This window comes from Ascidiella aspersa, chromosome 6 (genome assembly GCF_963924565.1).
Source record: "Ascidiella aspersa chromosome 6, kaAscAspe10.2, whole genome shotgun sequence".
Lineage (NCBI taxonomy): Eukaryota > Metazoa > Chordata > Ascidiacea > Phlebobranchia > Ascidiidae > Ascidiella > Ascidiella aspersa.
Genome location: NC_139452.1, coordinates 30518824 through 30539724, shown reverse-complemented (window position 1 = coordinate 30539724; position 20901 = coordinate 30518824). Strand labels below are relative to the sequence as shown.

The window sequence follows — 20901 nt, the reverse complement described above, 5'->3', positions numbered from 1 at the left end:
ACCGCATACCACAACGCATATTGTTTGGGTTAGGGTGCGGGTTAGCGTTTGGGTGAGTCAAGTAATATTATGTTTATTATTAATAATTTTTTTATTAATTTTTACGTACAATAGTGAAAGAGCGCCCTAAAAAGTTATTAATAAACGCAAATACGTCTACACGTTTTGTATTTTGCAATACAAAGCCAAAAATTGTTTATTAAATGTGTAAGCTCTAAAGCTGTTTCTTTTGTCAAAGGCAGACGTTAGTCAATATTAAATAACAGACGCTGAATCCCATAGCCGCCATTATAGCGTTTAGCTTGTTTGGCAACAAACGTTACCATGGAAATACCGCGAAATATGACTGGCCTTTATCTCGGAGGGGTAAGGTTATATTTATTATAATTAATTGCTTAATTCTATCTGTGTCTAAAGTGGAATGAAATATGTCAGTTTGTTCAATTTACACCCTTTTATTATTTGTTTAATCAAGTTCTCCAAAAAAACAAGGTAAAAACCTTTTTTCAAATTATTGTTTTTCCCCCATTGGACCATGTGTTTAAAAACATTTTTAATCTAACATTTCTCTACTTCTCTAAACTTTACTGTAGCAACTAAATCATTAGACAAATATTTGCTTAAAATTGCGCAGCTGGCCATTCCCAGTTTTGTTGAATTGACTTTCCAAATATTGACTTTTCAACAAAGCCCAGAGTTTTCTATAGAAAGGTTTGCTGCACTGTTACTTTTTTACAATGAATCCCATCAAAATATTGTGCTAGTGGTGTTTAGTGGTTTCCACTTAAATTTGCTTCAATCTAATAGTGCCTTTACGTAAATATTGCTACAATAATTATGGGGATGTTTATTAATATCAGATCAGAGCCAATACCCTATGCCAAGTAGTAATATCATTACTCGTCTGATACTTGGGTAGTATCGGTATTAATATAGGAATTTTAGCCATGATTCGATCTGAAACAGCGATTCTACCAAGAAAGGTAAACAAATGCAACACAACAACCTAATGAAACTAAATTTATTGACGCTAAAGCAAGTTTTGCCCCAGTACCTGGAAAAAACACCTTTTGAACCCTTAAATTTTGTCTATTTCACCTGTTTGATCATAGTATTGACATCATTTGGTATTGGACTGCAATACTTTTTGGTCAAAATAGTGGAATTCGTAAAAAGTGACAAGTATCAGACATCCCTAATAATTTAAAACATTATTTTCATTGCAGTTTATTCAAGAGGGTTATTTGCCTCCAAGAGAAAGGAAATCAACAATTCCATCAACTTTATACAGAGGACACGTTGTGAAGATTGCGAGGGCACCAAACGCTAATCCACACAGAGTAAAACTTTAAATCATTGCAATTTGTACTGAGTTCAACAAATTGTAACCGTCTTTTGTACACCTTTTCTTACACAAAAATTCCAAATGGTTGCTTTAGGCTTTTAAAATGTTAAAAATATATATGCCTTTTAAACAATGTATTTACCCAGTAGGGAAATCAATTTTCTATTATGATGCGGACCAAAAAGTTACTTTTTTTAGATGATGTTGTTTTTCTTAGTTTTTTCTTACATGCTATATTTGTTTTGCAGAGTTCAGTCGGCCGATATCCAATGCATTCATTAAACTCTGGATTCACAGGCTCCAAAGTGCCAATTAAAGATCAAAATGTAAGATCTAACATTCTAATACCAACACTACTTACCTTTTACTATCATATACATATTATTTATATGCACATTTTTGTAGAGTCAATTTTATAAAAGATTGTGTACATTCAATTCTCAATAATATGTATATTTATAAAAACATACAGATTGGGTTGCAAATATTTTGTTATCAAAATGTCACAATAGCTAAGTATTTGCTTAATTAAAAAAGATATCTAACTTTAATAACCTGGTAGATATCAAGTTACAAAAAATGTGTTTCAAGTTTCAGTAGACTTTACTCAGCCAATTAACAAGTATCAAATGTCTTTTGGTAAACGAAAAGCTACAAGATATAGCATTGTGTTTTAACATTGAAAAAAAAGGCCCTGAATATGTCGAATTATGTGGTTGTCCACTTGTCCATGTCGTTCTCAGACTATTACGCTGTGATTGTTGATCTACTCAAGGTGCCAAATTACCAGTTGGGTGTTGTGTGTCTTTTGTACGCTGTGTACCACCCCCAATTATATGTGTTGACAAGCCACTGGTTGTCAACAGTGATGTAACAATGCACGTTTATGACGACTGAATCATGATATACTTTTACATTGTGTCAAAACTTAAAGGTTGTCATTTTTGACTTTTTTTAACTGTGTGGTAAAAATTGCGCCTTTGCTGAATTTTTGTGGTTGTACAATGTTTTTAGAACAAAGCCAAAAATAATTCACTCTTAAAATTTTTTTTATAATACTTTTTCATGTTTGTTTTTTCACGAACTAAGCAATATTTGTTTCTTATCTAAGTTTAACCAGCATTTTATGCTGGGTAACTTTTCCTAACAATATCTGTTTCCTGACAAAATTCTGTAGGACATTTTTTAAAGGCCTGTTTTACTTTTGTTCTTTGCAATTTTAAAACAGTACTAAACCAATCAATGCTCACAATTTCGTTTTCTGTTTTGCAGAACTTCAAGAGTCCAGAGGAACAGCGAGATTATTCACGTCCAAGAACCAGAGGAAAGTGGACAGATTACCCAATGTCAATTGAAATTAAGAAAATGGCTGGGTAAGTATTTCGAGTGCTGTTTAAAGAAAAATTGAAATGGTGCTTAACCACTATTGTATGCTTTTGTGATTATAGTTCTTTTGTTAGGTGAGCATTGCTTTTGAGGCCGCAATAAGATTTCTCTTCTATGACATGTGGATTTGGCATTTTCAATAAAAGTATTTGTGGATAAAACAAACAACTTACAAAAACATACCAAAAACAAAATAAACCATATTGCTGTAGTAAGAAAAAAACATGTAAACAGCTTCATTTATTCCTACTCTACCATGTGATAGCGCTTTACAGCATTTTTCGGCATAACAAATTACAAAGGTTGTGGGTTCGAATGCAACCATACTCTATTCCTTCATGAATCAGTTTCAATAACGAATTGTATTTAGCGAACAAACTTACAATCATCGCCATTTTTTTTCACCAGGTCTGGTGCCTCTGGAACCCTCCTGGCCGAATGCGTCCTCACCGGCAAATGTGTGACGTCATCACGGAGTGTGTCCCCCCGAACAGAGGGGGCACTAAGCAGTGCTGCAGTGAGTGACGTCATAATAAGATTTCGTTATTTTTTGTGATTAAATTAAATTTAAAAGATTTTTTTTTAAGGTTGTTATTTTGCATGTAAAGGTGTGATATTAGACCTTTCATCCTATTTACTACACACTTAATCAAACCAATATCTATTGGCTTTCTAAACCCCTTTAAAGCTGCCAATGTTGTTTTATATACAGTTGTGTTCCATCCTTAATTATCATGTCACTAATTCAAAAAAAATTGTTATTCTCGTAACAATGCCCCCTGTGACGTGAACAGATGCGCTTTAGTCCCACACAATACCGAGATCAGGATGAGGACAACTTTTACCAGACGATGTTTGAGGAGATTCGTCAGGTTGTCACCAGCCAAGATGAAGTGATGAAAAGAAACCGGGAAAAACTTGCGAGAATCCTCATCAATGACTCCAATGTGACGCTCAGGCCTGACGTGTGAGTTTTGTGAAAAATAAGTTTTAAGATTTATTAGTTTAAATTAAATAATCGTTTGACATCTCAACGTATTATTTATATTACCAATGACACTATTATTTATGTTTTGGACAAAAAAATCGTTTGATATTTCGATTTTTTATTTTTTATCAACAACTTCAATGTGACGCTAATACCTGACGTGTGTGTTTTGTCAAAAACATTTTACGATTTAATAGTATTAAAATATGATGGTTTATTCAAATAGCCGTTTGATATTCCGATTTCCAACTTTCATTTTTAATCAACTACTAAAATGTGGCTCTCGGGCCTGACAGACATGTGGGTTTTGTCAAAAAATTGTATTTAACTTTTAGTAACAAGCAAATCGCACTTTCTTGCTTATTGGAAATAACTCTGTACTTTTCTATTGGCGTTGAGTTGTTAAAAATTAGGAATTAAGTCATATTTGAAAAGAAATATTTTTCACATTTTGCTTTATTAAACAGCGTGTTTTTAAATTTTTCAAGTTTTTCACATTTTTTTCTTTTTGAATAGCGTGAGTCCCGCACGAGGGCACAAGAGAGTCGGCACCTCGTACGCCCAGCAGCGAAGGGGAATCCCCAAAACCCCGGGCCCGAAGCGCCCACACACCACACTGCCACCTAGCGGATCATTGCTGCTCCCGGTTCCCTTCGTCACGCAACAACGACCACACACCAGGGGGCAGCAGACCACCCCCAGACCCAACAACCCCACCCAGTGGTTGCCTAGTGTAATGAATGCTTCGCCGAGAATACAGAGATTTAGCGCCGGTAAAATATATCTTTATTTTTTATATGTTATGTTGAAAAATGTGTTTCATTTTTTTTATTTTACCCCAAACATAATTTAAAAAAAACAAACATGTTTTTAATCATCTGCGTAAACTACGTAAGTCCAATTCAAGTCATTTGTCTAAACGACTTCAGTCAACCCAAGCAATGACTTTGTCTTGAGACTTAAGTCAATTTAAAACGACTTGCTCCCATCAGTGCTACTCAGTACTTTAAAGTATTGGTTTACTCAAACCGCCTCCATTTTCTCGCTTTTAGTTTTGCTGACTCACCATGACCGATTGTTTCATTCTCCCAGGACGCAGTTACCGTGACGACGGGGGAAGGTGGAACACCCCCGAGCCCCTGGCACCCGGTGTGACGTCACAAAGCAACATCGGTCTCTCGTCGTTCGAGCGATTGCAGAAGCTACTGGAGCAAGCAGCGCAGGTAAACTCATACGAGTAGGATTTGGTTTTATCAGAAAGCATAATAGCTTGAGAAGTGAACCGCTTCATAACAAAATCAGCCAGCAAGGTCTAAAACTTTTATTGTAAGTATGCATTTTGCCAAATAAATAAACGGCACCATTAGTTTATCTTAATACGAGTACCAAATAGCATTCATCTAATTTACTCATACGAGTAGTATTCGTTTTTAAATTTTTTTAACGCGTAACTCCCGACATTTTTTTCGCGTTGATCAGCGGGAAATCTTTTTTAGAGCTGACGTCATAAATTGACGTCTTAAAACCAGTAGACTTAGGAAACAGACAAAATAATGTGAAACTGAACTGAAGTATAAATACATTGAAGGAGAGGCGCTTTGTTTTAAACTATTTTATTGTTTTCCAGTTTTCAAATTTACACCAAAATTCAATTAGGCTTTCATGGACCTAAACTAGTCCACGTAACCCTTAGGGGTCACCGACACCAGTTAAATAACCCCTTGCACCAAAGTGTGTGGTACGCGGTCCGAAAAGTAAAAAATGCAATAAACGGCAAAAAATGTGAGAAAAGATAAAAATGGGTTTATGGAAGATAAAAAAGCTTCGTTAAAAGTGGCCACGAGTGAAAAAGGTTAAAAAGCACTGCTTTGAGGCAATCCAAGGTAAATGCAGCAAGGTGTAAATCAGTGTTTCTCAACCTCTTTTCGTGGCGACCCAAACACTGAGCGTTATAGTATAACAGCCAAGCTTTTACGACCCAATTATGTTCACTGAACTTTATGTAAGCGAACAAAAAATAATACATTGGCATAAAAAACTGGAATTCAATTAAGATGAGCCACGTCTTCGTATTGTTCCCGCAGTTTTCACATTCATAAAAAATCTTTCTAAGAACCAATCACAATAAATCCAATCCTATAAAACTGCTGCAGTCGGCAACCCAAACAATTTAATCGGCGGTCCACAGGTTGGGAAACACTGATGTAAAGCAACTAAGTGGGAAATTCAAGCCGAAATGAACTGTCAAGCGGTCCACCAACGTTTTCTTAGCGACAGCTTTATACAAAAATGCAAACAAGCTGAGAAACAGATTGCTCAACATAATACTCGTAAAATAGGCGTCAAAACTTGTTTCCAAAATTACTTTTCATGGAGCAGTTTTTAATGTGTGCAATTTAAACAAGCGCTAGCCGAAGTAATCACCCAATGCAAACAAGGAAATAGTTAACCGCGTGTTTTGATTGACAGGATGAGATGGAATCAAACCCGGAACTGCAATCCCAGCAGCATAAACAAGTGCACAACCAAAAAGTGGCAACTGTGAAAGGTATGGGGAGGTTTAATTGAGCCAGACTCCGGTTGCGTAATAGAGTTCTTGGAAAGCAGGAAAGCTTATCGTTAGCATTTGGTTTGATTTTTTTTTAAATAAATATTTTTTTTATAATTTTTACTTAAAAGTTGAAGATATTCGAAAACGTTAAAAATGCTTCCTACTTCTGTTTGGGCTTTGAGATTCCTTTAACGCCTACCTACAACCTCCAGCAAATATCTTAGATTTATTCGAAACGTTCAAAAAATGCTACTTACTTCTGTATTTGTCGAACAGCATTGATAGTTTCTTTTTTTTAATACAGGTAGTATAATGGTTAATGTTGAAGAAATATACTGACAATATTGAAGTTTAAAATAGTTTTTTTGCAAGTTCAATATCCAGGCTTTTACAGTCGTTTAATGTCGAGGTTAGTTGATCAGTTTGTAAAATTGTTGAAAATTGGTGAAAATAATTTTTGGTTTGTCTTTTTACTTATTTTAAATAAAACTACTGCAATCGGCGAAACAACCAAATTACACGGCAAACAAAATTTGGGGTCGCAGTACATAGATTGATAAACACTCGCTTTTAAGACAAGTCCTATTTCCAAAACAACCTAACGTCTACTTTCTTATTGCAAAAATCGTAAAACCCTAATACTAGTTCATGACAAAGATAACAACAACAACTAAATCATTTGTCCAGGCCATGCATTTGTGCATCGACCTTAACCTTTTTCCGGTAAAAAAATCTGCAAAAACCAACCTTGACCGGGTATAATTTAACTTTTTTATATTTATTTTTTTTGGGGGGGGGGGGGGGGGTGGTTTTGAACTGGTATTTCAAACTCTGCGCCTGACTTTGGCCTAAAAATAGTACTTTTTTTGGTTTTCCGCGCTCGAAAAAGCAAATTGAAGGCAAACAAACGTTACGTAACCGGACCGGTTTGTTACGTAACAATGGCGCGATATAGGCGCTTCTCGCGTTGTGTGACAAAACACTTGTTGTCGAGGCGAAGCAAACGATAAGATGATAAGATATCGAACTCTTGATCAATTTGTTCGATCCAGGACCCCTAACGAAACGCCTTGTCAAAAAAAACTAAAAGTCAATTGATTTGAAAAGATGAAACTGGTTTTTGCGCCGTCTGGTTTTAAGGTAAGTGCGAAACAAGGATAAATATGGTCGATTTTTGGTATTTGTATTATTATTATATTTTTGGTGTTTTTTTATTTGTTACAGTTTTCAGGAACGATACGTTAGAAATAACTCAGTAGTGTACACTGGGAATAATTTACATTAAAACCTGCGAGAAGCACAGCGTGAAATAAATAAAGTCGATTTTTTATGTGTTTTTTTCTATTTTTTTCTTATTAATTTAAGGATAACATGTCAAAAAAAAATCATTTTTAAGGGTATCCCCCTAATCGGAAAACGTTAGGTTTTTGATTTTTCGTAAAATTTTTAAAATATGTAATCCAAATTTTGTTAGACTCCCATACGTGAGAACGGTAATTTTTGCATCAGCCGATTAAATTACTTTTTTATTATCAGTTGGCCGCGAAATTGCCAAGTTAGGGCCTGAGAATTTGAAACAAAATGAAACGGAAAACTGTAATTAATACAGTTACTGCAAGAAACGATAACACAACTACTGTATTTAATTCTGTTCAAGTCGTTATGTCAGGCGATTTCTCGCCAAGGTAAAGTGTCACTGTCAGTTTCACGAGGCGATCATTTTGCTTTGATTAAATGTTTTACGTTTTTCTTGTGACCACTGTTTGCTTTATATACGACAGCGCTATTCGCTGTCACGGTCAAATTAGACGCGCTTTTTTTGAAATATTGATGTGAAGTAGAATTCGCTTATAGTGTGAATAATACTACAATTTCAGCAAGGTATAACAAGACTTGTATAGCTAGAATTTTTTAAGCTATTTTAAATTAGATTAGAATTAGAATTATTAATTTTCAATTTTCCAAATTAGATTAGAACTACTAAATCTTGAAAACTAAAGATTGAAATCTATATAATTTTTTTGGAAGTATAGAATTAATTGTTAAGCAAATTATAATAATTTTTATTAAATTCGTTTTTTGCTGATTGGAATGTGAATTTTTTTTTTGGTAGTTTGCTAGCCATTAATTTGCCTGCATGGTTTGATTTTTTTTCTGAATAAGAAACTGAAAAAGTCGTTAGACAAAGTAGATTTTTACAACATCAATATAAAATATAAGCGAAGAGTAAAATTAATTAAAAATTCTCATTTAAACGAGTTATATCCATCGTATAAGACATTTTTATTCGGTTTATTTGTTTTCTGGCGCAAATTACACAAAGAAAATATTTTCCTGATGTGTTGAAAATAATTTTCTGATACGCGGGATCGATATTGTTTACCAGATAACACTCCAGTTGACAGAGTAGGACGTTTTTGAAAAGCAGTCGGTATTTTATTTGCCTGGTACTGACACCTACAAGAACAGCCTCGCTTTTTTAATCATGTATTTTAAAATACAAAGATGCTCGCGTTTTTTTCCCTAAAATATTGATGTAAGCTAAAGTTTTTGGAAAAGGTAAAATTTTTATAGAAAATAGACGAATTTTAAAATTACGTTGATGTAATGTGAGTTCCAAACAAAGCATTTGGCTTCAATAAAAATACCGTGGTCGTTTTTTTCTTTTTTTAAAGGTGTTTATATTTCTAGTCAATACTAAAATAAAGTGAAGTAAAAAAAATATGTTTTTAAATGAAAGAATCTTAAAAAATATTAGGAGCTCAGTTCTTAAGAACCGCTCATTTATGATCGGCTTGGTCGCCTTATAAAAGCCGTTTGCTTGGCAGGTCTTTTGTGTGCAGAAGGGATTAGGGTTGTGTCGATATAAAGGAGTGAAAAATCGAGTTCACGCGATACTTACGAGTTGTAAACAACGACTAACAGCAGCTGATAAAAGCGAACTCCTATCTTAGAGACAATTTACTAGGAAACAGGGAGAAAAATTCTGCTCTGTGCGCTGAAAAAGGTATATTTAAGTTAATTAGGTATTTAGACGCTGTTTTGAACGAAGGTAAACCTGGTAATAGGTGAAAATACTATTTAATTAATAAAGGACCAGAAAGGTAAATTACCCAAAGGATGTTTAAAAATCAAGGCATTCTGGTTTTCAAAATGTTGCTTTGTATTTGGTATTGATTTGGAACGTTACGTTGTTTTTTATTGCACCAAATTTTGTATTTTGTCAAAGTGAAAGCTTAACGCATTACAAATATAAAAAAAATTGCCTAAGTATGACTAAAAACAACACTTTGTTCTGTTTCATAAATAACGAAAAAAGAGATTTCGATTTTCCATAGTTGCTTTATTTAATACTTTGGCCATTGTTTGGCGTCATACATTCAAAGAAAGTTGGTTTGAAATATATAACAGGGTAGTATGTTGATAAAATTTAGTTGCTAAATTTAATGCGTTTCGTCCGATTCAAAAAAGGCTGTTAAAAATGTGTAACCATGACTTTTTAACGTTAATGGAAAAGAGCTATCAAACCCTCTTAAATGTATTTGAAAAAAATTTAAAGCATAAAGGTTGGAGGTGTAGTAAGACGCAGTAAGAAATAAAGCCCACACAGAAGTAGGAACTTTTTATTAACGTTTCGAATATCTTTTATTCATTCTCTTTATTCACATATTCCAAACGCCCAAAACGCTAGACTTCTGTATGGGCTTTATTCTTACTGCCCTTGAATGTAATATTTTGATTTCCCCCTGTTTACGTAACGTTTTATATTGTTGATTCGTTCGTTGAAAACAACATCCTATTTCCAGACAAGGTTGTTTTCGACAGAGGAGGCGAATTATTTGATCGAGCTAATTATAGAACGCAATCGCTCTAACCTCGTTGAAATATTCATGCAATTTCAATTTCTTGGTGATGGTTTTAGTGCTGCGCTATTCTTAACATGTTATGCAAGGCCATATTGTATGTATTGACCTTATAAACCCTAAAATTTATTTAGTAGATTTTTTGTTGGCTTTCCGAATTCTGCAGGGATTTTAATAGTGATTACATTTCGAGCATGATTTTCAACACAATGACATATATTTTGTAAACTATTAGATCATAGCTGAAAAAGTGATCTAGCTTGAATTTAGAAGATTGTTAATGTGGTTGAGTCTAAAGAAAAGGCTTCTCGTAAATTCCTCGTGGCTTAAATTGCTTCTAAACTTAGACGTGGAATCTCCAGGGAGGGAATTTACTGTTTGTTCGTCGGTTTTGTGGCTCCAGCAGCTTCGATAAGGAACTATTTCTTTAGATAGCAGGACCAGGGGTATTGGTACCTAAGTAAAGGTACGTGGACTAGTTATAAGGGGACCATAAAGGTCTAATTCAAATCTTAGTGTATATTTGAAAACTGGTAAACAATGAAAAAAGAGTTTCAATAAAAAACGCCTTGGCGCCTTCTTGAATGTATTTAGACTAACTTACCGTTTTGCCTATGACAGTCTGTTTCTTAAGTCTACTGGTTTATGACGTTAATGTATGACGTCATCTATACAAATTTTATTTCGACCCTAGTCTACATGAACCATTTTTAAGGGGTTAAAAAAAGTTCAAGAAACCCCGATCTAGGCTTATACAAAGCACCTTTTTAGAAAGAATATTAGAAACAATTGCGTGTTTTTAAGGTATTTTAAGGGCTTACCGCTAAAATTTAGCCTACTTGTGAAAATGACCAACTACGGTTATTTTTCATATTTTAATAAAGTAGTTGTGTTTTCTTATAAATAACCGGATTTGGTGTAAAATTTTAATAAAAAATGGCGAATTTCCTATCAAGTGCGTCGCAAGACAAAGCTTCAAAAACTACTGTCTTAGCGTTATATTACCACTACCAGTAATTACAAGTTTTGCTAACGAGGGCTGAATATCGAGCGATTAATGGATTCAGTTTGTTTTCAAGAACTTTGATGTATTAAAAGTGGAAACAAATCCCCTACCCAGTCTCATGGGCACAATAAGCAATCTGCATTAGTTGGACAATCGGCACAATTATCGATTTTTTCGTCACAAGTGATTAAATGAGCCGATTATTTGCCAACCATGTTTCTTTGCTTTTGCGCATTATTTAAAGTTGTGGTTTGGTTTTGTATCAGTTAAGTTCGCAACTTGAACCAAAGCAGTATGTGTAAACTTACGTGCTAGATGCAAACTTAGTGATTTTACTGTATAAATACGGTTTTATGCGTAGTAATGCAAGGCCTAAATAAGCCAAACTGAAGACCCTGATCTTAAAATGGGCTAATATAACTTTTTAGACAAATACTTTGGACGCATTAACAAACTAAGCCTAAGCTGTTCCTTTTTTATGAAAGCTTATGTTTAAATAATCTGTTTTATTATTTGTATAATGCCAGCCAAAACGTGTAGGTCACCGCTGACAAATCGTGAATTTTACAACTGATTTGTTGCATATTGACGGAGTTGATTCATTTGAAATATGAATAAATCGCTGAAAAAGTTGATACCATATTTTGATATAATATATGGCAAACTTAATTGGTTGTTAGTAAGCGAAAAGGTTTTAACAAGTGACAAGTGGTAAATTTTGTGCCGATACCAAATTATTCTTACATGCAATAGCAAATAGCTGTAGAATTATGTTTTATTACCGCATTGGAGGTGCATAAATACTAGTCAATTTATATGTAGTACTTTAGGAGTGTCCGCTACGTATAGTTTATTCCAAAGCTCGATAAGTTTGACATAAATTAGCGCGATGCGATAACAAATGACGTCAGTAAGGTCTCAATGGCAAATCAATTGAAAAAACAAAGGTAATGATTTTTAGAGTTTACGGCCGAAATTTGCTTTTGCGTTGGTATACATATGTACATTTCAGCTCAATTTACTTTTCAAGTGAGAAAAGCTATGTTCGGTCGCTTAGAACCGCTAACTCACCGCACAGTTTGACAATCTCTGCAAAAAGCAAAAAAGGAAATATGAATCAATATTCGGTTTAGCCTTCCCAATACCTGTCGCTATGGCAACGCGCGCCAAAATATTGAAACAAGATAGCGATTGTGGGAAACAAACACTACAAATAAAAATAAACACTTCAAATAAAGACAAACACCTTGGTTGGATACATTGTTACGTCATAAGCCTTAGACAAAGCGCATGTAAAATGGCCAATAATGTGAAAAATATTGACACAAAAATCGTTTTTAAGTTTAGCAGCCATTTTATTTTCACTTTTCTTTTTTATTATATTCTGTCGCCAAATTTAAATAATTGTTTTATAAGCCTTTTTCGTGGTTATAAATAGTTTAAAAAAATAAAACTTGTATGAATTTGATTCTTTTGTTTTTAATATTTATTTGCTTACTTGTTGTCTATTCTTTGACAAAAATAGAGGTTTAGCCAATTTTATTCTTTACTATCTTTCCTTGTCTGAATAACAAATAAACAGCCATTTTTTTGTTTTAATACACAAACAGATTTTACAGCCAACTGTTAAATCGAAAGTTTTAGAAATATTTCGTCAAATATCAACAATAAAACAATTTGTGTTTTAAAGTAAACAATTTAAATACCTCCAAATGTTATCTTAGTATTTTTTTCATTACACCTACGCAAACATATTTTACAGGAAATCTTGGTTCAAATTTCCGGTTTATTGTTATTTTTTTAAACGGTCCAGCAAACTGGATTGGCATAAACACGTGATTCGATCGCTCCCGACAAATAAAACTTTGCAATTTCCGCCTCCTCAGGAGAAAAAGAACATCTTATTTTCCTGCTTCTGCGGTTGGATGCCTTAGTGAGGTGGTTGACATTACGTCTGCTATCCAGCCTCTCCAGCGCTATTTTGGTCCATTTATGGCCGTTTCGGGCAAAAAACACTTTTCAACTTTGTAGAGCTTCCGCGAAAAAGCCATTGTGAGATTTCATGTCGGGTTTTTCGTCCGGAGATCGTCCGGTTCGCCCTTTTTTGTGTTTGTATCGTATTTCTCCTTTGATTTGATGAAGCAGGTTGTGCGAAAGCTTTTCGAGATTTTAATACAATTTGTCTTTATATAGTGGCATCCGATTACCTCATCGTCATATGTGAGTCTTCGGCAGACAGGGAAGGATATCGTTTCTTACTTTGGGATTTCCTAATCTTTACTTGAATATGTCTTCGTATAGATAGAAATCGATATTCTGGTGTAAACGAAGTATAAACCGACGTTTCGGCAGCAGATACCAGCTGACCTCATCAGGGTTATAATTAAAACAAAGTAATCAGGCGGCATATATGAAGACAAATTGTATTGAAATCTTGACAAGCTTTTTCACAATCGTGCTTCATGCGTAGAAGTCGGTATTTCTTGTTTTTTTAATTTAATCCCGAAATATCCTGTTATAAATCGATTGTGTTTTTCACATTTTTCCGTAAATCTGCTTCATCTTGTTCAGACACACCGAAAAGTTTATAAATTAAACGCGTCGCTATAGTTCCATGTATGTTATATACCTCTGGGAGTCTGGGTGTATTAAAAATCATTGATTCATTTTTTTAATAAAATAAAAAAAATATGGATTTATGTATAGCATCAATTGCATAAATCCTTTTAAGCGAATTCCCTTATTTAAAAAATCGCAAAATTAATAATAAGCAAAATTAAGTAGATTTTTATAGAAAATGATCCGCCTTTTATTTTCAATTATACCTCATGTTTTTTAGTTTTAGTGATTTAATAAAAGCTTTTGTGCATAGTGGTTCGAGGTTTTAGTTAGCCGTAGTAAGAATATCAAAACCCATAAAGAAGTAGACGAGCGTTGTACATTGTAGGCTACTATGAGCGTTCGATGTCATTCACCCTGAATAATGCAACTTATAGGTTGCCGAAACGTTGGAGAAGAAATGTAATTATCAGAGGAGCTGTTTTTTCACAAAAACAAATTATAACGCTTGTCTTTTTTATTTTATTCTAGAATTTTTGTTCATTACCAAAATAACCTTCCGTAGAGCATGATGTTTCTACGGGGAAAAATGTTTCTCTTCAGTGTCTTTAAATACACCTTTACATTCAATATTTAAACTTGTTTTTTCGTTTTTCTCACAGAAATAGCTTAACGTAGAGCAGAATGCTCCTACATAAAAACATTCAATATCTAACCCAGTTTTTCGTTTTTATACATAATCACATGGGAGCTTTCATTTTGGCTAAAAATGAATTCGTATATTGCATATTTTAGTAATATTAACCTACAATTTTTGTTTTTTAACAGAAATAGCTTCCCGTAGAGCAGTTACCGAGATTGAACTGAACAGAGTGGACGTTTGTACAAGTCCAGAAGCCCTAGACATCCTCCCACCACTTTCAGTAATCCTACCCAACTCATACCGCGAAGAAAACTCACTATCAAGCACACCCCTTCCTGTGACCCCTGACCCCCGCGCTTTGACCCCTGACGTCATCCGTTTGACCCCTGAACCACGTCACGTGATGGGTAGTGCGGCTTCGAAGAGCAGCAAGCGCAAGGACCACACACCCTCCCCGCCCCCTTCCGAGGTGTCAATCAAACTGACAGTGGAAGGCGAGGATGGAAAACTGGAGCCGGTCGCATTTGATATGGGTGAGTAAAACGTTTATAATTGGACTTTTTAAGTTAGCAGGGCTGCGGGGTCGGTTAAAAATAACCCGAGTCCGACTCAGGTAAAAAAATTAAACCCGAGTCCCTAATCCAACTTACGCCAAAAAATTAGCAATGAGTCCAAATCCGGCAAGTGTGTGGTTTTGTTGAGTTCCGACTCTTCAACCTGTATTATATTTACGTAACTAAAATAGGAAGAAAATAGAATTTACCCAAATCATTCAGGTTTTTGGCCAAATTTTTTTATAACCATCATTTTTTTAAGCAATTCATATGCAGTAGTTTAGGGATGTTTGGCACTTATGTTCTATTCCGCTACTTGATATTTCGACAAAACTACCGCGATAACAAATGACGTCAACACTATGGTCCCTATAAAATAGCAAATTCATCGAATTGAAAAGTGCAATGGTAATTATTTTCACAGTATTAGGTTGAAATTTACTTGTTGTTCTTAATAATTTTTGTCACGTTACAAAATGATGTCTTCATAAAAACAATTTTTTTTTAACTTACCCCTAGTTAAAATAATGTAAGCCTGTCGCCCCCGAAGACTGTTCTGCATGTGGACTGTTCCATAGCACAGAGGGAGACGGTTACGGTTAATACCCTGAGCTATGGAGTTTAACCAGGGGTTCCCAAACTGTTTTAAATGCGTATTCTTTCGATTTATGTGTGGCATATTAAAGACTACTTGCAATTGCACCCTATTTATTGTATTCGTCGGCCTACCGTGCATTTGACTAACCAGTGTGTTTGCTGTTTTGTGTGTGTGTGAAAACTAACAAGGAAATGATTTGTTAAGATGCCGTCGTGAAAAAGAAGGACCGAAATTCAATCGAAGTCATCCTCGATAAAGTCGAAGTATATAAACTTTTACATTTCCTTTTTACCATCGAACAATTAGCAATTCGAAATTTGTAATTTTCGTTTAGCGTTTTTTTAAGTTATTTTTTGTCATTTTTTTTTTGTAAGCTGAAAAGCCCTTCACACTTTTTTTAATCAATTGAAAATTTATTAATGAGTGAAATTATTTTAATATTAGTAAAGTTATGTGGTTTGTAGCATTTAGCCTGTTTTGAAATCCAAAAAAAAACTTTTACTTTTACATTGTGTCAGTCTTACAATCGGCCAACTACGAATGTGTTTAGTAAAGTACTAAATCATCAAAATGTATGATTTTTGCAGCGTTTTTTTAGTGTTTTTCCAATAATCTTCTAACATTTTTTTTCTTACAACGACCAATTTAGGATTTATTTTATAGGGATTTTGAAATATTTCAGTATCCAAAAAAATTGTTTTTTAGGGTTTTCGAATATATTTGTACTAAATAACTGACCTTTTTTAGTTGTTTTGACATTCATGTTTGTTATTTTGTTTCCATAGTCAAACGATGGGTAGTGGTTGCTTATATTATTCTAATTGCATATTTGTTTTTTTTGACACCAACCTCAACATTGGATTAACAGAAAAATAGTTTTGGTTTAACCTTGCTAACATTAAAAGCTGATTTATTCAACAATAGGGGATAATCTATTTTTCTTATTTTGTTTTCACGTTGAACTTAATGCAAATAACCTTTTTTTGTTTTTATTTTATTTTTTACCCATTTTAAAAAACGTAAAAACTTGATTTTTTTCTATTTTACCCGCATTACCAACCGCAAATAAATAAATGCATATTTTATTTTGTTTAGACGCATGCGGAGAGGAAACGTCGTGAACTTGAACTTCTGTTGATTGAACATCGTCAAATCGTCGACGAAATCGCGAGATTAGAAAACGAGAAACTGCACTGACACAAAACCTTCGCTCCAACCTTCATTTTGACGCGTTCTATGACAGCAGGGCTCGAAAACACGGGTTTCGAGCGCAACATTTCGTGCCCTGCGCTGTTGTGAACGTAAAATGTGGTCATACAAACTAGCAGAAGAAAACATAATTCCGACTAAAAAAATACCTTTATTTTGATGATTTCTTGTTTCTCTTTGGAATATAAAGGTTGGAAGTTTAGTTAGACGTGGTAGAAATGTCGAATTCCATTGGATATCATTTTGAATTCATAAATTTATAAATAAATACATTTTCCAAACGTTCAAAATGATACCTACTTTTTTATGGGCTTTACAAACTCCTAATACTTGTTTTCTCTGTTGCACATTCCTTTTAATTTTGTTGTTTTTATCTTTCTTTTTCAAAATCCACCACAAAACATCATTTTTCATTTTTGTTTGAGATTTCTACACTTATTTTATTTCGAGTGTTGTTTCAGTGTCGGTGTTGTGCTATTACACCCACTTGAATCTTGGTGCCATTATCGATTGTGTCACTGCTCATTTGTTTCTCTTCCTGATAATTAATATGATTTTGTTTTAGGCGATGCAAATATAAGTGGTATGCTACAATTGCGCCTTCTAACAATTTCTTCAAAAACAGATTGTTCAAGGGATACAGCCTTATTCATTCAATAAAGGTCACATCAAGGTCATAAAGCAAGAGTCTGCATGAACCTTGTAACTACTGCTAAACAGGTTATTTTTTTGCTGAAAACACAAAATAAACAAAATAAACTCTCCATGATCACCATGCAAAAAGAAACAACTAAACACTTCTACAAAAAGTTAAAAATATTTACAAAACGATTCGGTTAGATCAGATGACAGTGAATAAACAGAATTAAACACACATTATAAGAAGGTACTTGTCACATTAAAATAGTGCAATAGTTTAGTTTTTGGTTTGATGTAGTAACATATGAAACCAGTGGTAAGGTAACTTTGGATAAACAACACAAGCTACAAAAAGTATCTGCAATATTTTGGTGTCTGCAATACAAAAAATAATTTCATAGGTAATATATGCAACATATTCAGAACACTTGTAAAACAATTGTGTCATTTAAAGTAGTTTCTATTAAAAAAACGTTTTACATCCAATAGATAAAGTGTTTTGCATTTGAAGGAAATGCTTTTAAATATCGATCAACAATCTCTACATTGTATATTTGTATATAAAAAGTGCAAGCTTGTGTAATTGGGATACTGTACATTGTAGGCCTCAAAAGTTTAAACTTTGTTGCTAAAATAATCACTCTAGACCAAACTGGTATCTTTTCTGTAAGAAAGTTTCTCGGGGACCAAACAGTATTTGCTATTAAATCCTTTAACAGCTTCTGTAGAGGAATAGTTTGCATTGGTATGGTAAGATAATTTATTAGGGATGTTTTCTCATTGACACTTAATACCAAAACCTGATATTTTGGACCCCTGGTATCGGACAAGTACCGATACTAACATGGTAAAACCCACATGATTATGGTTGCCATAATCTCCAGAAAGCAAAGGCTTGAATAAGAGCGGCCGTAGTCTGACTTTAAAAACTGGCAGACCCTTATTACCCATCTTAAAACATTAAAAGACCTTTTAAATTTTCAAAAAAAGAGAAAATACTGTACAAAGATCACTATGCTTGGCTGATACAATTTATCATAAAACAAATTTAAAATATCTTGCGCAGGTTTAAGAACCACTACTCTTAGAGTCTAAAAAACTAACAAAGTTTTCTGCTTTAGCTTCCAAAGCTGCCAAAACTCCCGAAGCTACCAAAACTGCCTCCGCTCCCCCAACTACCGCTGCTCCACGAACCCCAAGACCCCCTTCGTCCCACCTTGCTCAGCGCGTAGCCCCCTACCATCGCTGCAGCAGCCCCACCAATCAACCCCTTGTGCTTCTTTACTTTCTTCAGCTTCGAGCCACCTTTACCCCCTTTTCCACCAACGAGACCCCCGAGGCCTGCGGCGCCTGCCAAGGCACCCAGACCTCCCATACCGGATGACTTCTGTTTCTGTTGTTGTTGCTGGTACGCTGGTTGTCCATATGGTGTTCCATATTGCTGCTGGTAACCTGGTTGCTGGACTGGATAACCAGAAGGTGCACCACTGTAACCAGCTTGTGGTGCACCATAATATGGCTGGTTCGCTGGTGGGGCACCATACCGCTGTGGCGGACCATATACTTGCTGGTTTGGAGGTGGTGCACCATATTGTGGGTTGGGTGGTGCACCATAACCAGGCTGTGGTGGTCCATATGGTTGGTTTGGAGGTTGTGCACTATAAGGTGGAGGGGCTGATGGATAACCAGAAGATGGTTGTGGTGGATAACCCGAAGAGGGTTGTGGTGGATAACCAGAAGATGGTTGTGGTGGATAACCAGAAGATGGTTGTGGTGGGTAACCAGTTGCTTGCGGTGGATAACCAGACGATGGTTGAGGTGGATAACCAGTTGATGGTTGTGGAGGGTAGCCCGGACCAGAACCAATGTTTAGTTTCTCAAAACCAAGTGTTGGTCCACCACTGCTGGTCTGTGCTGTTGGTTGGTTTCCCAGGGAAGGTGCCGATGCTGGTTGAATTGGTGGTGCGTAATTGTTGGTCGGGTAACCACCATTAGATTGCATGCCTTTTCCTGACCGAGATTGGTTGAGCATTTGTACCCAAGAGCTGAATTGAAATAATTAAAAAAAGGTAACAACTTTAAGCCGATTTTGCTGTGGTCATTAACTAGAAAAATGAGTCTTGCAAATAAATGGTGTTAGTTTAAAAAAAATCAATTTGTTATCAATGAAATTACAACTATTATTTATTGAAATTAATTCTACGGGTATACCTGTAGAACATCATTTGTTTTGCAGAACAGTGGTTTTGTGGCAATGAATGTTTTTCTCATTTTTAGAGCAGATATGTTACCTAGGTATATTACTAGCTCTTACCAAAACTAACAATATTAATTTTAATTTATTACCACAGTAAATTAAACAAAACACTTAGTTAAAAGGCCAAAATAAAATGATAACTAATGTTTTACTTTTTTGTAGTTTGGTTCTTCGGGGCACAGTTAAATCATGCTTACAACTAACATATATTTGACCAATTAAATCTAATAATTAACCAAAGTTATTTTACACAAAATTAAGTGTATTTAAGCTGGCTTAACTATTCTGTGCATTACAAAATATATAAATGAAGTAGTTTTATCCCTTAGTTCCAAAACCACTTACTCCAAATCGGCACGGTTGTGTGCCATCAGAAGAAATCTCTTTTCCCTCGTAACAATTTGCATCACACTATCCACTGCATGTGGGGGTGGGAGGGGTGGCAATGCTGCTTGGATGCCAGCACCAAGCTAAAAATGTTATTATATGCTATTATATTTACCTAAAGTTTTTTATAAATGTTTGGCTTTAACTTGATTCATTATGTTGAATTATTTACAGTACAGGCATCGTGTAACAAGTTTCATGTTCCAAAGCGAAACAAATGGTTTAAAAAGTGCTAAAACAACTTTATTCAATACAAAATACTGCAGCTACACTGCTCAAACAAGCATACATCATTAGAGAAACATTATTGCCTAAATTTATGCTGTATTATCGTGTTAGTAAACCTCGTTTACATAAATAACGTTTTAGTTTATTACCTGAATATCTTGACAGTCTCTCGGCATGTAAATTGTGGCATTCCTTGGGCCTCCTTTTGCATCGAATGACACGAAATGTCCGTCATTGTAAAGAACGAAATAACGCTGTTTCCAACCCTTGAATATTCCCGTGGCTTTTAAAACAAGTGTTATAGTTTCAAATCAAAGTTAACTATGTAAAATACACTAAACAACAGCTGTATTTAAAGCCACACATACTTACAGTACTTCTGCAGGTATCCTTCTTTCGAAACGGACATTTTTCCATAAATCTAAGGCAGAAATCAAAAAATTTACGCTGCCTTTCTGTTTACAAACAAAGCTTTAAATTGCTCCCGGAAATCACAAACGTAGTAAACCAAACAAACATATTCCGTTTACCAGAGAACTAACGTACCGTACCAAAGTGAAATTTTAATCTGTTTAGTTTAACAGTCAAATATATACGGAAATAAATAAATTTGAAAAAACATTATGAATTAAATAGGTTTTACAAAAAACGTTTTTATTATAAATTATTTGCTTTATTTTAATTGGAA

The 20901-nt window shown here is 34.6% G+C and overlaps 2 protein-coding genes across 2 annotated transcripts; one reads left to right on the top strand and one right to left on the bottom strand.

Annotated features, from left to right (window-relative positions):
- The first annotated feature begins 324 nt into the window (after positions 1-324).
- LOC146141239 (uncharacterized) lies at positions 325-17296 on the top strand. Its single transcript, XM_083392862.1, has 12 exons — positions 325-366; positions 1227-1340; positions 1594-1671; positions 2618-2718; positions 3140-3248; positions 3526-3698; positions 4236-4492; positions 4812-4942; positions 6189-6267; positions 14527-14874; positions 15698-15756; positions 16589-17296. The coding sequence occupies exons 1-12, from the start codon at positions 325-327 to the stop codon at positions 16688-16690; spliced, it is 1593 nt and encodes a 530-aa protein (XP_083248988.1). The 3' UTR covers positions 16691-17296.
- On the bottom strand, positions 16671-20705 carry LOC146141238 (uncharacterized). Its single transcript, XM_083391188.1, has 4 exons — positions 20586-20705; positions 20363-20496; positions 19944-20068; positions 16671-19386 (listed from the first exon to the last, which is right to left on the bottom strand). The coding sequence occupies exons 1-4, from the start codon at positions 20620-20622 to the stop codon at positions 18459-18461; spliced, it is 1224 nt and encodes a 407-aa protein (XP_083247314.1). The 5' UTR covers positions 20623-20705; the 3' UTR covers positions 16671-18458.
- Between the last annotated feature and the right edge of the window lie 196 nt (positions 20706-20901).

What these genes read in the sequence shown, in the direction of transcription:
- LOC146141239 (XM_083392862.1), top strand. Translation starts at nt 325, where the DNA reads ATGGAAATACCGCGAAATATGACTGGCCTTTATCTCGGAGGG. An exon ending in GAAATTAAGAAAATGGCTGG is followed by an intron (nt 2,719 to 3,139) that starts GTAAGTATTTCG and finishes TTTTTTCACCAG; the next exon opens with GTCTGGTGCCTCTGGAACCC. An exon ending in TACTGGAGCAAGCAGCGCAG is followed by an intron (nt 4,943 to 6,188) that starts GTAAACTCATAC and finishes TTTGATTGACAG; the next exon opens with GATGAGATGGAATCAAACCC.
- LOC146141238 (XM_083391188.1), bottom strand. Translation starts at nt 20,622, where the DNA reads ATGTCCGTTTCGAAAGAAGGATACCTGCAGAAGTACT. An exon ending in AGGATACCTGCAGAAGTACT is followed by an intron (nt 20,497 to 20,585) that starts GTAAGTATGTGT and finishes TTGTTTTAAAAG; the next exon opens with CCACGGGAATATTCAAGGGT. An exon ending in GAGACTGTCAAGATATTCAG is followed by an intron (nt 20,069 to 20,362) that starts GTAATAAACTAA and finishes TAACATTTTTAG; the next exon opens with CTTGGTGCTGGCATCCAAGC.